Raw genomic sequence first — 18,148 nt, 5'->3', positions numbered from 1 at the left:
CTAGGCCACTGGTAGTAAAAATTTCTAAAATTTTTATTACCCTGATATTATTAATTATATATATATATATATATATATATATATATATAAATAAATTTAGTGAATGGAGTAAAACGCATGTTAACTGCATACTTTTATTTCCAACATTTGTTTCGAAGATTACGAATTATACTTTCCATAGGAATTGGTGATGTTGGTTCCCATGCATTTCCCTGAAGAGAAGGCCTGAAATTTTGAGGGATGGAGCAAGTCGATTGGGTCATCCCTATTACACAACTGGTACTTAATTTATCGACTGTAAGGATGAAAGGCAAAGTCGACCTTGACAGAATTTGAACTCAGAACATAAAAACAGACAAAATACCGCTAAGCATTTTGCCCAGTGTGCTATCATTTCTGCCAGCTTGCTGCCTTATATTGTATGCATAATAGATATGGATGGATGTATATGTGTTTGTGTGTATGTCTGTGTTTATAATATTATTGTGAATGAGTGTATAGTCCCAACATATATCTAAGTACACACACATACACACACCCACACACTAGAGGAGATGATGGGGTACTGAGATGGATGGCAATATTTTGTGCTTGAAAAGACCTATCCATCTCAACAGAATTAAGGTTCTGTCAAGCCTTCCCTGATAATTAATTTTCTGACACCCATTTTTCATCAGTCTTTATGTTACCCTGTTTCCTTCACTTTCCCCCTAGACTTTACTGATATCCTCTGCATCCAACTCATTCCTTATCTCCAATCATCTGTCCCATTATTTTCATTCAGTGCACTTACACATTTACCTTTTACCCTCTTCTATCCTATTCTGTCTCTATTCCATCTTGTACCTGGATCCTGCATCTCCTTCTTTCTCTCTCATTTTCCAGGTGGGCAAGCTCTGTATTCACCTCTTCAGTAAGACATCTGCTCCTCTCCCTCTATCATAGTTCCTTATTCCTTTAGTCTATATACTGCTCAGTTGAGAGGTCTCACCAGTGCTGGTGCCATATAAAAAAACTACCCAGTACATTCAACTCATGCCAGCATGGAAAAGGGGAGATTAAATGGTGATGATATACTAGGTGCAGCATGGTCAAAAGGTTAAGATGGTCACTTCACAACCATGAGATTTTGGATTTCATTCCAGTCTGCAGCATATCAGGTAAATGTTACTTTCCATAGCCTCAGATCAATGAAATAGGGTTGATGGGAAGTGTGTAGAAGTGTGTTGTGCTGATTCAGCCTTGTGTGCTGTATCATGCTGATTCTGAGAATTTCATTAAAGATTCATTTCTCTGTAGGACACTTGGCCATTTGAAAGTTAATTCAGGAATAAGTAGCTTAGTTTATTAAATGACTGAATGCTTCACTGAATAATGGTTACCAACCACATTTATGTGTGTGTGTGTATGTAAGTATATATATATATATATATATATATATATATATATAATGTGCACACACACGTGTACGATATATGTACCCATGTGTATTATATATATATATATATACACACACACACACACAATGTATAATATATACATATACACACATGCGCACACTTTTGTGCCTATTTTTTAATGTTCATATACTCATTAGTGATGTATCAAAAGTCTTTGATTAGTTGTTAGCAAATTGTTTACCAGTTTCTAATTATTTTCTGTGAAAAGAAAAAAAAAAAAAAAAAAAAAAAGAAATCATTGCTGCCGATCAAAGATCTAAATTACTGTTTTCTAACAAATAGTTTTTCATGAGACAAAAATCAACTTCTGAAAGACAGCACCAAATATACCTAACATGAAATTATTATCACTTGTAGAAGTTAGACTTGGTACAGTACATTTGAATTTACAATGTTGCCTCATCCATAAATGATATAATTTGGTTGATTCTTAATACAATACCATTGAAAATTTTCTTGTAACATAGGTACAATTATGAAATTTGTTTTGTTGGGTGACAGGGTAGTTGATTATATCAACCTCAGTACTTGATTGATACTTTATCAACTTTTGAAGGAGCGAGGAAGCAAAGCTGTCCTTGAGAGCATTTGAACTCGGTGAAATGTCGAAACAAATACTGTCAAACATTTGTCTGACACTAATGCTTCTTCCATTCTTCCATCCTGCTGCCCTTTAGCATTGGCACAAAGTTGAATAATTGATGAGGATTAATATCACCAGCTCTAATATGAGACTGGCAGTTAATTTTATTGATCTTGAAATGATGAAAGGAAGAATTGAACTCAGAACTTTAATGTTTGTGTCCATCCTTCTTAATTATACTATTAATAATAAGAGTTAAATATTTTTGGTAATCAACATCATTCATTACAGATATTGCAATATGTTTTTATACTGAATATTCCTAATCAGACTCAGTATCTAACATCCAAATAACGTTTGACTTCTGTTTTGGTTTAATTTTAACCAGGCTATTCAAAATAGATCGAAGTAAGGGTAGATATTTTAAACTTTTATTCTTTTACATTTTTTGGGATATATGATATGATACATTTTTGTTAAGGTTTACTTATTTGTACAAATGGTTGACAGTCTAATGATTTGGGTTTGCATTCCTTCTGCCTTCAGAGATTTGATAATTCAGTATCAATTAGATAAATCTGTCTTTTCAAATTTTAATTTGTTTTTTTCAAGAATCCTTTTTTTTTTTTTTTTTTTAATTCAATGAAAATCTGCAATTTTCATGAATTTTTAAAAAGAATTGATTGAGTGAACCTATTACAAAGGGAAAAGGCAAAAGTTACGATGCTTTCATCAAATAAGTTTGCTTTCTAGAGCTGACATTGGTTGTTAGAGCATGTATTTACTATTAGATGGATTGAAATATAATGAAAGCAGTTCCCTGGTTGGTGTTATTTAGCTTCAGTGTCTGAACTAGGGTAAAAATGAGTAGAATAGTTTCTTGGCATTACAAGAGATGTCTCACAAGAAAATTTTTTAAATGACTGACACTTATTGATTAAGCTTTATTTAAATCTTTTTTCCTAACTTTTAAGAAATTTATTGGAGGCTATTTAAGTGTTGTAGTATAGCTATGGTTGGTGTTAATCCAAAATGCTTTGTGATTTCATTGAAAAGTCATTAAAATAGTATTAAAAGAAGGGTTGACTGTCAGCCAAAGCTAAAAGATGACTATCTTTTTCCATTAGAGATCAAATTAAGCAATTTTTGATAAATATTTTTTACTATATATAATAATAATAAAAGTAAAATTCTATCTGTCCATCTAGGACTCCTGTATCTCAGCCTACATTTACTTTACATAGACATATACCTTTTTTGCAATGAAAATGATCCCATGATTGAAAATCTGCCCTTTAATGGTTCTTGAACATCCAACATTGGGATCTGATTTAAAAGCATTTGGGTTGCTATTTCTAGCAAATAAAGCTTGGCTTATTCACACCATTTTGGTGGTGTTTGTCAGATGTCACAGATCTAGGGTGAGATAAATGACATTCACTTCATTAACTTTGTTGAGATGAAAACTGAGACAAATTGGCCAACAGTTGGAATTCAACTGAGGATTGGAACAATAAAATGATTGCATTGCAGAATTAATTCTCATCCATCCTTAACCTCTGATCAAGCACCACCAGGGCATATAGTCATTATAGACGTATTATAGTTATGCTATTTAGCTCTCTTTAGTTTTGGGCGGCAGGCTCATTTAGCTCTGTAGAAGCTAGTTTAAAAAAGTCTGCATGGAGTACAACTTTTAAGCCAGTAATGTATAAAATGATAATCAATTAATCTATCATAAAGAGTTCTCTGGTAGAGTCGTAATATGATTAGATCTTTCAACTGTAAATATTGTCCTGTTGCTTAAATTTCTTGAGATATTTTATAAAACATCATTCTGAAGAATTTAGTCTGATTGCGCAGCATCTTGGGCAACTTACCAGTATCTTCAGACTGGAATTTGGTAGAGAGAAACTGTGCTGATGCTCATTTTACATGTATGTATTATGTTTCTTTGTCATGTAACTTAGGAATTAAACAGAGATCAATCAAATCATTACTAAACTGAATTACTGGTGTCAATATGAGTGACTAAACCCGAAGACTGTGTTAGGTAACATTACTAAAACATGTCCCAGTAGAATTCACAAAATATTTTTTAATATTCAAATAAGATGGTATTTCTTGAAGACTTTTAGAAATGAAGGAATATCATCAGTAGTTATAATAAACATGGGGGTGGGGTTCCAGGACCACGCACATTGGTGTATTCTTTAGTTGTATTAGCTATATTTTATGGAAAACTTTCATTAACTACTTTAATTAGCACACTGGCTTTATTTACATGCAACCTTCCCTTACTACCACATATCTAAAGAGCGTATGTGCACACAACACATCTGCACATGTACTATAGTATATGTGTGTACTACTCTACATTAAAAAATTTAACCTCTGTTAATGGCACCAATTTTCACTTCACCTTACTCAGTATTTATTTGTTACCTGACTAGTTTTGTTGTTATTTATTCTAATTATCTTCATTGCTGCCACAGCCCTGAAAAGTAATTATTGATTTTGTACTTCAATGTGAATGAATTATTAAAAGAAATCTTATCAGCTACAATCAGCTATTAACATCATTGACAGGGTCTTGAGAAGTGCAACGTAAAACTAAACCGATTTTCCCTCTGGCTCATTGATATAAACATGAGCCACATTTCCAAGATATATTTGTCGACACAAAAACATTAACAAGTTTATGAATATAAGTCTCAAAGCACTTCTAGTATTAAACATTGAAATATATGTAATCTACGAATACAATTTTGAAAGATTAATAAAGCCAGTAAGGATTTTTACTTAAAGAACAAACCTAAAGTTTGTTATGTAGGTGTTAAGCATATAATGATTGCATCTTAGAATGATATTCGTGCTAAAAAAATAATAATGACTAGTTTTTGTTTACCTGTGTTTTACTAAATTAGAAATAGCACTTGGTTGGATACTGTGATGTTTCTAGTTGGTCCAATTAGCAGAACACCCTGCTATGTATTTTGTCCAACATGCTAACAATTCTGTCAACTCACTGCCCTGAATTGTATATATTATATGAAATATATATTATATAGTATAGATAACGTATATGTATATAACTGGTACTCTGTTGATTACGATGACAAAGGTTCCAGTTGATTCAATCAATGGAACAGCCTACTCAGGAAATTAATGTGCAAGTGAGCCACTTGCACATTAATTTCCTGAGTAGGCTCCACAGACATGCATACTCATAACGTAGTTCTCAAGCAGAATGTGACAAAGCTGGCCCTTCAGATTACAGGTACATCTCACTTTTGCCAGCTGAGTGGACTGGAATAAAGTGCCTCGCTCAAGGACACAATGCACTGCTGGGAATCAAACTTGCAACCTTATGGTTGTGAACAGAATACCCCTATCCACTAAGCCATGCATCAAAGAAGTAATAAAGAGAAAATAAAGCAAGTAAATATTCAGTTTGACAGCCATACACTTTGTTAATTTAATCCTGCACTGGTTTGTTCATGTCTGTTGGCCTTTATGAATAGTATTTCTTCTGTTGCAATGAACAAATAAGTAGGACAATGGATCCTGTCTCTTGGATCATTAGTTTGCTTCCTATTGCACTACTAATCTCAGGCAAGGCAATTTGTTCTCTCTCAAAGGCCTCATATTCATTTATAAAGTTTATTTTTAAGGTAAGCTCTTTGTAAAAAAACAAAAAAGGTCTATGATTACATTTCCCAGTTTTGATTTCTGGATATAAGTTCATCTAATCTCTCTGAGATTATAAATTTCACAAAATTCCTGTTTCTCTATGGTTAAGTTTGTGATATTGTCCCTAAAATAGAAATTATCATCATTGTTTCAAACAAAAGTCACTACAGTAGATGACCAAGTCAATAGTGCAGGCTGGTGATGCAGAAGATCAGCAGTTTGTACCCTATCACTTGTGTTACATTGCGTGTGGTACAAAAAAAAAAAAAAAAAAAAAATCAGCAGAAAGATGAGGTAAAAAGCAAACAAACAGGATGTATTAAGTTGATGCTCAGGAAATTAGAAAAAGTCTTTACTGTTTCAAGCCTATGCTCTTGTACAGAAAAGCTTGAGAAAAATGAGGAAAAGAACAAGCATGTCTTGATTAGATGGTCATTACATGCTAAAAAAGGAAAATAGTTCATGGATAAGACACTTGTTCTTTCATATGGTGTCCTTGGAAAATCCAATTGGTGTATATAACCTCAGCTTCATGGATTGTTTTGGGATTGAAGGAGTTTGGATGTGCAACACCAGCTGGTCTCTGTCCTATTGGAATACTCAACAGGCTGTGTACCTAACGGATTCCCCTCTGTTGCAAGGTGACTCTAAGTTAATACATACTGAATTAATTCACTGCAGTAGACACCCTTAGTTTTTGAAAATCAAGTATTCTATTTTCTTGCTGGACTGAATTATTGTAATGAGAAACCTAGTTATAGTAGACCAACATCCTAAGGGAAGGTTTTTCTTGCATATATTTGGTGCTGTAGATAAGAGTTAAACATCAGTGACTTGGATCTTTGTCAAAGATTAGTTTTTTAGCACCATTACTACTGCTGCTGCTATTATTATTATTGCTAACACCCTATCCACTTAGATGCCATGTTGGTGAAAGTCTAAGGATCCAAATTAATAATTAAAAACCATCAATTAATTTGTCAAATATGCAAATTAATTAAAATAGTGTCTGCTAACTACCAACTAGTGTTCATATTTGTTATAGCAATTACCATCAAGCTACTTAGATGACCATATCTGGATATTAAAATTGAATATTAGTGGCCATGTAATTAGAACTAATAACTGGAACTAAATCTCTCTCCCTTTCTTAGACTGAGTAAAGCAAATATGAGATGAAGTTTATTAATCGTTATGTGTTTATATTTAAAATTAATTTAACATAATTTTTAAAACTTGAATCTTGTGTAGGAATCACTTGCTAATTATTTCTAATGAGAGTTGGTAATTAGTGTTCTTATTTGCTTTTAGTTTTAGTGTTTCCTTTATATTCTAACTAGATATAAAAATTTACCTAGTTTGAACTCTAAATACAGATTTTAGGTTTGTTTTGTTTGTATTTTCAAAACTAATGAAATACAGCATTGAATTAATAAATAATAATAATGGTACTAATTTCTTACATTGACACATTTTGGGTGATAGAATTATCCATGAAAATTGACTACAGTACTTCACTGGTATTTGTTTCCTGAATTGAAGCCTTTTTTTTATTTGCAAGTTGACTTCAGTTTAACTTAGGATGCCTAAATTAATTACAAACTTAATGGAAAGACATTTTAAAATTCTTCCATTATCTACATTATTGAGAACAAATTCAAGATTCTGTCTGGTAATTAGGAAATCGTATAACATTCAGTCAATTTATAAAGTCATTTTGTGTTTTGCTCACTTTTATAGTTATCTACTATATTCTTAATTGTACCCTCCCTTCTCTTTCTGCCCAAACATTGATAATTTTTCTCATAGAACACCATGCCTTTGGAATTCCTTCCTTGCTCACATTTTTCTTGCAGCCATCATCTAGTAGCTGTTCAAGAGGAACAAAATGAAATTGATCTTATAAGTCTCACATGGCCTGCCATGAGCATTAGCACAGCCCCTTCTTCCTAATATACAAACACTAGGTCATTGTCATATATCTATCACAGGGTTGATACAGTCATTAGGTGTATGGACTTTGTCTTTCACCCTTTTAAAGTTCAGTATTATTTTAGCTTGATATAACATCTCATGCATACTGATATATATATATATATATATATATATATATATAAAATAAATCTCTGAATGAGGTATAAACAGTAGCTGCATGACATCATGAAATATATTTACCACCTAAATGTGGCTAACCCTTAAGGGTTGATACTACTGTAGTCCTTTGCAAATACTGATAGGGCACAGATAGTGTCAGTATCCAGCTGGAGAAGATGTCTTCCTGGACCTACAATAGCATCAACCCTTAAGGGTTAACAACATTTAGGTGGCATATATATATATATATATATTCCAAGATTATAGAATTGCTAGAGCTTATATATAAATTAATGTTACATAAGAAACCTAATTAGTTCTAGAGTAAATTTTATATTAGAAATGGATCTCCACTCCCTGTGTAGTTTGTGATACATGTATGAAAAATTGTACTTGAATGTTAATGAGAGTCTGATTTGCAACATTTAATTTAGGAATATAGAAAAATTTTAAAGAAATGGTCTTGACATCTGGGCATCCATGACATCAGGGCTATAATGTAGATGAAATCAACATCCAGTGTATATGTGGAGTAAATTTCATAGATAGGTGGGTATCAGTCATGTTAAGACAAGAAGTTATTTGAATGAAACAGTAAAAGCTGATTCTGTAGTTGGTCATATTGTCTCAATAGCAATAAGAGAACAAGAAGGAAATTTCTATAAACATAGCCTGTCAGTATTATAAACTATCTTGAAGTATTTCACCATGCTGCACCTGGAATCTCTGTCCTATATAAATTTTTGTAATCCTCCCTTTCATGTTGTATATCTCTGCTAATAATATCAATTTAGTTGAATGGTCTTCATTCACTATCGGATACAGAAATCTCCAACTATAGCATTTGATACGGCTTACATAATGACAATAGCCAGCAAAGTTTATTCCATGAGCAACAATAATAGGGATGAGTGGAATGTGTCTCTAAATTTCCTCTTTAGTCTTAATATTGTATTTTATGTTTTGTGCCTTTATATTCTAATAGATATTACTGTCTGAAGCCATTGAAGTCATTAATAAATAACTATACCTTGTTGTTTAAAAGGATTTAGTTGAGTTTGCCTGCATCTGTGTGTATGTGTGTGTGTTCCACAGCATCAATTCTTTGGCACTTAAGACCCTATTTTTTCTGTTATTTTAGTCACCTGTATTTAGTACCCTGCACATTATTTTTACTCAAAGATGTTTTCTGTTCCTTCTGTTATTTTCCCCCTGTGGCTACATTAAAAACCAGAATTGGTAACTTTGTAAATTTGTATTTTGTACCAGTTTTGAAACCCGTTCTTTTCCCCTTTTCTTCTTCATAGTATTTCTGTTAAAATGTTTTGTCAATTACTAGTATAATACAAAGTTGATAAATTATTTTATTAGTTATTTTTTAATATTTTTCAAAACTTTGTTTAATGATTTTAAAATATATGATAAAGAAACTTAACCACAAAATAATTTAGTTTTGCTTTATTTCTGCTGTAAATTTCCCCTGCAAGAATTTAATTTTAAAGAAAATTAGCAAATAAATAAAATGCAGTAAAACAACAATTCAAATTTTTTTGTAATAAATTTCAACGAAGTGATTTTGATAAAAATCATAATTTATAAGTTTTACTTCGAAATTGTAGAGACTAGCTTATTTTTATGCATTATACACAAAATTAAGATAGCTGCAATCTTTTTGATTAATTATTCTCTTATATTAATGTCAGCTTTAAAGTATAATTTTAGATTATCTTAAAACTACTTAAGGGATTTACATAATTTTAATTTAAATGTTGTAGGATTCTATTCTAAAAGAAAGAAAAACTACTTGTTTATGAAAATGTCTAGGGCATTTCCAACAGCTTACTGATGGTGGTTAGACACACATTTTAATCCATCATAAAACCATCACTTTTACCCACAGTGCTTCATGTCTTTCATCAAACCGTTTACCAGCCTGTCCATCAAAGAAACCGAAGAATAAGACAACTGAACAAAAATATTGTGCGAGGTCACCAACTAAAGCTGAAAAGGCTAAACCACCTCCACAAACTCTTTCAGACTTCAAGAAATGGTTCCAGTCAAGGTGTTTATGATTTTCTAAGACAGGAAAAGAACTTTTCTCTGTCTACATTTAAAAAAACCAAAAATTGATCACATATTCAACGAACTGCACATTTGCCAACAAAATATAGCTTTTTTCCCCCACTAGTTGCAAGTAGCACAGCTGTGTTCATATGTGTATCACGGATTCACACACAACCTTGTTTAGTTAACAAAGCTGTTAATAGAAAGTAATTTTATCAGCTTTCCTTGCAAGCATATTCATCTCACATTTTTGCTTTATCGAAATACATTTGCTTTAACAAATATTGGAGTTTGTTTTAATGTTGTGATAAAAGAACGCTTTCATAATTCTTTGTTATCTGTTCACAAAAGACGAGGCTCTGATTAACTACCTTAGTAAAACTACATAAAATTAAGAATCTATGCTACAAGTAAAAGTGTAGAATTAAACATATAGATTTATTTAGTTAAATAACTGTAAACAGTTTATATTTGATGTTTAGTCACTAAAAGCTAGCACCTCACACCACCCTGTTTCTTTTTTGTTTCTTTTTGTTTTTTGCTCTTTTTTTGTTTTGTTTCCTTTCATTTCCATCAATGCTCTCCTAAATAAGTAAGCCCTTTTTAATTTTTTTCTTTTTTTTAATGCATGTCAGTATCTTATTAAAGTAACTTGTTAATATACTTTTATATAATTTATGCTTAAAGAATTATTTGTCCAATTATTATAAAAATAAAATAGTGAAAATGGGAGTGTTCTTTTACTTTCTGTTACCAAAAGTTTAAATTGGTTTTTGGAGGCAGCTTAACCATGTTATGGATTACTTCATCATAATATTAATAGTTGTCCATACATCAAAATCTATTAATTATATTACTTAGAATTTTTAGATATTAAAAGCAACTTATAATTATCTAATTTTATATTATTAGAAATATTAATTATAAAGAACTGTATTGTTATTTTAAATACATTCAAATTTTTATGTATGCCAGTTTTTTTATGATTTTTACCTGATATATTTACATTTTTAATATAACTAATTTGTTCAATAAATCTAAAATGACTGTCTATTCTTATTTCACATTCATGCAATAGAATCTAGAGATGATTGTAGCACATTGATTGAAAGAAATAACTTTCACTGATAATTGTTTAATCCTGTCAGATCACACATTTACTGTGTAAACTAACAAAGCTCTCTCTGACACACACTCTATCATCTCTGGTGTGCTCCAAGGTTCAGTTTTGTCTGCCACACTCTTCCTTATACACATCAACAAAGTATTAGCCTTTATTGCAGCTGCACCTATGCAAGATGATACCACCATTATTTTACCCCTAACCTCCTGCACCCCAGAATAGCCATATGCATTTTAGTCTTGACATCAAACCTACGCTAACATCATGAAAAGAGACCTCAGAAATTGTTTATACAGATTGAGTCAAAAAAGTTTTTGTATTTCAAGTTTTAATTAGTAGTTCAAATAAATAATCCATGGTTTGGAAAAGGTAATCATCTGATGGTACAAGGTCAGGACAGTAGGCAGTGTAAGACAGCACTTCCAGCCCCTCAAGTCCCTCAAGTTTGCACTTGGCCACTTTGGTAGTGTGTGCTGGGACTTTGTCATACTGTAGGAGCACACATCTTCAATTGACCTATACATATTGCAGTTGTTGAGCATAAAATTTACCATCCACAGCATGTCCATTTGGGATTTGGTCAAAGTGTACAACATTCCCTTGAAATTGCACCAAACACATATGACCTTCTCTTCAAACCGCCTTTATTTCACAATGAGTCTGAAGCCTGGCCTTAAAGAAGGTACTGATTCCTCTTATTAGGATTGTGAGAATAGATCTATTTTTCATCCTCAATTTCAATTTGACACCAAAAGCAGGCACCTCGAGAGTTTGTTGGGAATGAGAACCCAGGTTTGAAATTTCCCCAAGACACCTGATGAAGGCTGGAGGGTATATCAGCTGAAACGTCAACAACAAACAAGATGAGAACAAATATCCGTCAAATGTAAATAATTGTTAGCATTTTTTACATTATTTACATTTTGACGGATTTTGTCCTCATCTTGTTTGTTGTTAACACGTTTCGGTTGATATACCCTCCAGCCTTCATCAAGTGTCTTGGGGAAATTTCGAACCTGGGTTTTCATTCCAAAGGTATTTTTCGATGTTATTATTTAATACTATTATTATTCAGGTCACTGCCTGGAATCGAACTCGGAATCTTGGAGTTAGTAGCCTGCACTCTTAACCACTTCGCCATATGCGACAGAAGGTCTCCAAGATTCCGAGTTCGATTCCAGGCAGTGACCTGAATAATAATAATAATAATAGTAATAAATAGTAACATCGAAAAATACCTTAGGAATGAAAACTCAGGTTCGAAATTTCCCCAAGACACTTAATGAAGGCTGGAGGGTATATCAGCCGAAATGTGTCAACAAACAAGATGAGGACAAAATCTGTCAAAATGTAAATAATGTCTCATCTCTTAAATATAGAACTGTGTTGTTAGCATTTATTCGCAAATGTTCGCATGTCATTGATCCTGGTCATCGGTCAGTTCATGAAGAGCTTCTTGACAGCGTCTGTTCACAAGGGAGGCTGAGCTTATGAAAGTGTCGATTGATTATGCTTTGTGAAGGACCATGTTCTGCCAACTATGTATGAGTGCTTGTGCTGGGATGTTACTCAACCATTCCAAACAAGGCTACATCTTCCACAACAGAAGATCTTCCTGATCTTGGTTTGTCTTTGAGGCTGGTTTCACCTTTGTTGAAATGTCTGGACCAGTTTTGTTCTACACATTTACTGACAGTTCCTGGGCCTCCCACACTGTTCATTTCTTTTGTCACTACCCTTGCACTCATTCCTTTTTTTCCACATGTAGCATCAAATGGCCCTAGTAGCATTTTTCACCACTCATTATCAAAGCTGTAAAATAAAAAAATAATTAATGATTATATATTATATATGGAAATAAAAAAAACTTAGCAACAATTGGGCAAAAAGTTGTATAAAATTACTGATATTACATGGACTTTACATTAATAATCCCAAGTTGCCAAAAATCACAAGTGGAAATCTTAAAACTTTTTACTCAGCCGCGCGCGCGTGTGTGTGTGTGCATTGAGACATATATATGCACACACGCATATATACACACATACATACATACATACATACATACATATGTGCATGTTTGTCTCCTTATCTTGATTATGCAATATTTGTAAACAAACATCACCTTATTATACAAGTGACATCAGTCATTTCCAATCTCCTATGGAAACATATCTAGTGATAGGAAAATATTGTCTTGTTTGGAAACAGGTGAGAGTTGGTGAAAGGAAGAGCATCCAGCCATAGAAAATCTTGACAAAAGATACTGCACCTATTTCTGCTGCCTCATACATAAGCTTTTATAGATTCTTTTAGAACAATCACATTTGTTTCCAAAATCCTTCACTATCACCCTAAGTAATATGCCTGTTTTTAAAAAAGACCTAAACTTTTCATATTTGACTAATTTTTATCTAAAAAATGTTTTTGCATGAAATTGCAATTATCAGGTGATAGTTATTGTAAAGTAGCTTTAAATTACATTTAATCAGTTTTTCTTATTATTTCCCTTCACTCTTTGTCCTTCTGCCTCTATTCTGTGAATATGCCCCCCCCCACCACTCCATAAGATGCACCTCAGATTATTTCTTATTGTTCTTTCATTTTCAAAAGTTAATTTCTTTTCTTTGTTCTACTGCTGTCTCACCATTTGTAGCTTCTTATCAAATTATTCCCTATCATGTGTTGATAACCTTGGAGCTATCATAGCTTCTAGGCGATTTCAGTTTCTCTCCACAATGTCATTTACTATTTCCTTGCTGTGTAGTCCACTCACATAACTCTGTTCACTCCAAAAATAGATTTAATACTTTGAAGATGGATAAAGACACATCTTCATCTAGTGCTTTATCAGCTTTGCTAAAATATTTATCTTTTCCTTTTATGTTTTTGTGGATTTTAAATTTCTACACCATCAAAATTCATGTCCGCTGTTAATAGATAGAATATTGATGAACATTAAGAACCATCCTTGACTAAATAGATTGTTAAGCAAGTTCTTCTGTAATGGATGTGAGCCTGTTTTGATAACACATATTTTACTCTAGAATGCCTAAAGGATACATATTTTACTCTAGAATGCCTAAAGGATCCCTAATGGAGAAAATAATTTGTTGGTCTTTTTCAGCATATTTAAGGGTAAGACATATGTTTAATGTAAAAATATTAAATTTTCTTACAATGTGTATGTGTGTGTGTGTGTGTGTGTTGCTATGGCACTCAGTTTGGGTGCACAGATCAGAGACACCTGTTATTTTGTAAATCCTTATTAATTGATGTTATACTCTGTACTGGTCTCTTCGTTCATATGAGAGTCTGGAGAAAAAACATCAGACAATTGACATTCACATCTCCCTGTTTCTGGACATACTATATACTCTGAAGTTTGAGTACTTTGAGTTCTAATGACTAGTTATTGGTACTGCTATTGTTAAGTGGAATCATATTGTGTTTGTGCTTGTATACGTGTGTGTATATATATGTATGTATATTTGTGTGTGTGTATTTGTGTGTGTGTGTGTGTGTGTGTATGTATATTTGCGTGTGTATTTATATGTATGTATATTTGTGTGTGTGTGTATAATGTGTGTGAAGAATTTTAATTCTAGATGATGAAATGAACAGGCTTTATTCCGACTCACTAATGTTCTGGTGCATCTGTAAAAGAAGTCCTACTGTATTTGGTAGCCAATACTTGTAGAGGAGCTTTGGAAAGCACACAAAACTATTACTCAGATAATATTAAATATACTGTGTATATGTACTTATGTGTGTATGTATACTGTGCATGTGTATTTGTGATTACGTGTGTGTGTGTATGTGTGTATATATATGTGTGTGTGTATAGTTATGTAAGTATATATATTTATGTACGTATATGTATGCATATGTTTGTGTGTATACATCATCATTTTAATGTCTACTTTTCCATGCTTACATGGCTCAGATAGAATTGTTTGCGGTAGATTTTCTGTGACTAGATGCCTTTTCTTTTGCTGACCCTCATCTCCCAAACAGGCTAATATATTTCCATGGCCAGACCTGCTTCAGGAAAGATTGACAAAGAATGACGACTCTTGTATGATGCTGATGCTCATTTTACAACTATCATGTGATGCTGAGACTAGGAGACCCACCCACACACACTGGACTCTTCTCATTTTATATTTCCACAAGTCCAACCAGGAAGTGCTGTCCAGCCCTGGGCCATAGTAGAAGACACTTGTCGAAGGTGTTGTGAACTGTCAGACTCTGTGTGTGTGTGTGTGTGTGTGTGTATATAAATATATATACACACATACACACATATATACACAGAACCAGAATAAATAGAAATATATACAGAGCAGAATCAGGCATTGACCCACATGAGTCTGCTTGACATGAACAAAATGATAGAGATACTTCTTTGTAACTTGCATATAGTGTATACATAGAAACTTAAAAAGCAGAATGATACAAACATATTGTGCAAGTCTTTTGTGGGTTTTAGCTTTTTAAACACAGGTGTCATGGGGTAGTCTGTATAGGGAAAGTTGTTTTTAGGAGAGGTGTAGGTTATTTCCTAAAATTTTTGTAGAGTATTCTTCCTTTGCCTTTCATTGATCATTTCCTTCCATCATTTTGAAAGAAAGAAGTATTTTAACTATTGAACATATACATCTTGCCATATTAAATAGGATATTCCTTTTGATGTGTGATGGGTGGCATATCTAAAATCTAAGTATTGGTGTGTGTCTATTCTTGCTGTAGAAATTGGTTGCAATTGTTTCATTTTCCTTAAGGAAGTTCCTTTTTTTTATTTTTGTAGTGAACTAGATTAATTCATGAATGCTGTTTATATATTTAAGGAGTCTTTTTAAACTTCTTTTTTTCTGTTCTAAAATACAGAACATTTTTCCAGGAATCTTTTACAATTTCATTTTAAATAAGATTGGAAATTCTGGTTGAAAGTAATCTCATCATAGGGATTGAATTTTTTTCATCAAGCAATTCCAATATTAATGTTGCAAATGTGGGTGCAACTTTAGAGATCATTACTGTCTCATTTATTTGAAAGTAATATTGTTTATTGAAGGCCAAATGTCTATCCTGTACTCTACTGCTTCTAATCCTAATCTGTAATTGAGAAATTTAATTTAAATCTAGCCTCATCAGTCCAGGCAATTTTTGTTAGAATGCATGCATCTTTTACATATGTTGCCAATACCACCAACAAAACCTGACTCTTTGGTTCAGATCATCTTTATTAAAAGCATGGACTATTCTTGGAATGTACCTTTTCCAACGACAGTGCTTCAAAATGTGCTGTACACTTGATTTTGAAATTCCTATCTTACAACTTGCTTACTGCACAGATTATTTTGAACTCTATTCTTGTGCTCTTTCTTGCTTTATGGGGCTTGTTGATATCTGCAGTCTTCCAGAACATTTGTAGATGCTCTGAGTAATTCCTTATGCATCCAACTTATCTCTAATTTGAGTGATTGTAAGCTTCATAGGTGGATCTGTTTGAAATTCCCACCTACATTACTGCATTTCCTGACTTGCATTGGCACTTTTGAATTAATTTCCTTTGACTACAGCTTAGTCTGATTCCCTTCATTATTTTTAATGGGTTAAATCTGAAAATCCAGTCTCAGAAATTTGCCTTGATAGATTCCATCTGTTTCATGCAAGCTTGGAAAAGTGGATATTAAATGATTATGAAGTTACAGGTACAGGAGTGGCTGTGTGGTAAGTAGCTTGTTTAACAACCACATGGTTCCAGGTTCCATCCCACTGTGTGGCACCTTGGGCAAGCATCTACTATAGCCTCGGGCCGACCAAAGCCTTGTGAATGGATTTGGTAGACAGAAACTGAAAGAAGCCCGTTGTATATATATATATATATATATATATATATATATATATATATATATATATATGTATGTATATGTTTGTGTGTCTGTGTTTGTCCCCCCCAGCATCGCTTGACAACCGATGGTGGTGTGTTTACGCCCCCGTAACTTAGTCCTTCAGCAAAAGAGACCGATAGAATAAGTACTAGGCTTCCAAAGAATAAGTCCTGGGGTCGATTTGCTCTACTAAAAAAAAAGGCAGTGCTCCAGCATGGCTGCAGTCAAAGGACTGAAACAAGTAAGAGTATATATTCTGATATTCATTGTGTCCCACTCATTCCCATCTCTGATCATTCCGTGCACTATTTTCACTCTAAAACACCTATTTACTCACCACCTTTTCTGTTTCTGTCTTATATATTCACCATGTACCTTTACCACTGCTCTCTCTTTCTCCCTCTCTCTTTTTCTCTCCAGATGTAACCATTTATTCACCTCTTCAGCAAGACACTTGCTTCTGTTCTATCCTACTTTCTTACCCATCCATACAATACCCTACTGAAATGAGATCTTGTCTTCTGAGTGCTTAGTGACCTCACCAGTGCTGGTGTCATGAACACAAAACACCCAGTACACTGTGAAGTAGTTGGTGTTAGGAAGAGCATCCAGCTGCAGAAACCATGCCAAAGCAGACATTGGAATTCAGTGCCACCCTTTACCTTGTCAGTTCATGTTGAACCATGTAACTAATGCCCTCATAGAAAAAGGGACATTAAATATTGATAGACACACACATACACACACAGTGTGAATATAAATATATATATATATGCATATGTGTATGTATGTTTATATAAATGTCTAGATATATGCATATGTATGTTTATGTGTGTCTACAGGTATGTGTATGTATGTTTATATGTGTCTAGAGGTATGCATATGTATGTTTGTATGTCTAGAGGTATGTGTAGGTATGTTTATTTGTCTAGAGGTATGCAGGTGTTTGTTTGTATAAGTGTATAAAGGTATGTGTGTGTTTGTATAAGTGTCTAGAGGTATGCGTGTGTATGTTTGTAGAAGTGTCTAGAGGTATGTGTGTGTATATTTGTAGAAGTGTCTAGAGGTATGCGTATGTTTGTAGAAGTGTCTAGAGGTATGCGTGGGTATGTTTAAGTGTCTATGCGTGTGCCTGTACAAGTGTCTATGCGTGTGCCTGTACAAGTGTCTATGCGTGTGCCTGTACAAGTGTCTATGCGTGTGCCTGTACAAGTGTCTATGCGTGTGCCTGTAT

General features: G+C 33.2%; 1 protein-coding gene across 1 annotated transcript in view; it reads left to right on the top strand.

Annotated features, from left to right (window-relative positions):
• The window catches only part of LOC106869890 (echinoderm microtubule-associated protein-like 2), a 374,285-nt gene that overhangs the window by 118,276 nt on the left and 237,861 nt on the right, over window positions 1-18,148 (top strand). The window contains exon 8 of the mRNA XM_052971985.1: window positions 9,731-9,892. Coding sequence (XP_052827945.1) covers window positions 9,731-9,892 — 162 coding nt within the window. The remainder of the gene's footprint in view (window positions 1-9,730; window positions 9,893-18,148) is intronic.

This window comes from Octopus bimaculoides, chromosome 11, assembly GCF_001194135.2.
Source record: "Octopus bimaculoides isolate UCB-OBI-ISO-001 chromosome 11, ASM119413v2, whole genome shotgun sequence".
NCBI classification, from domain to species: Eukaryota; Metazoa; Mollusca; class Cephalopoda; order Octopoda; family Octopodidae; genus Octopus; species Octopus bimaculoides.
This window is presented reverse-complemented; position numbering and strand designations above follow the sequence as displayed.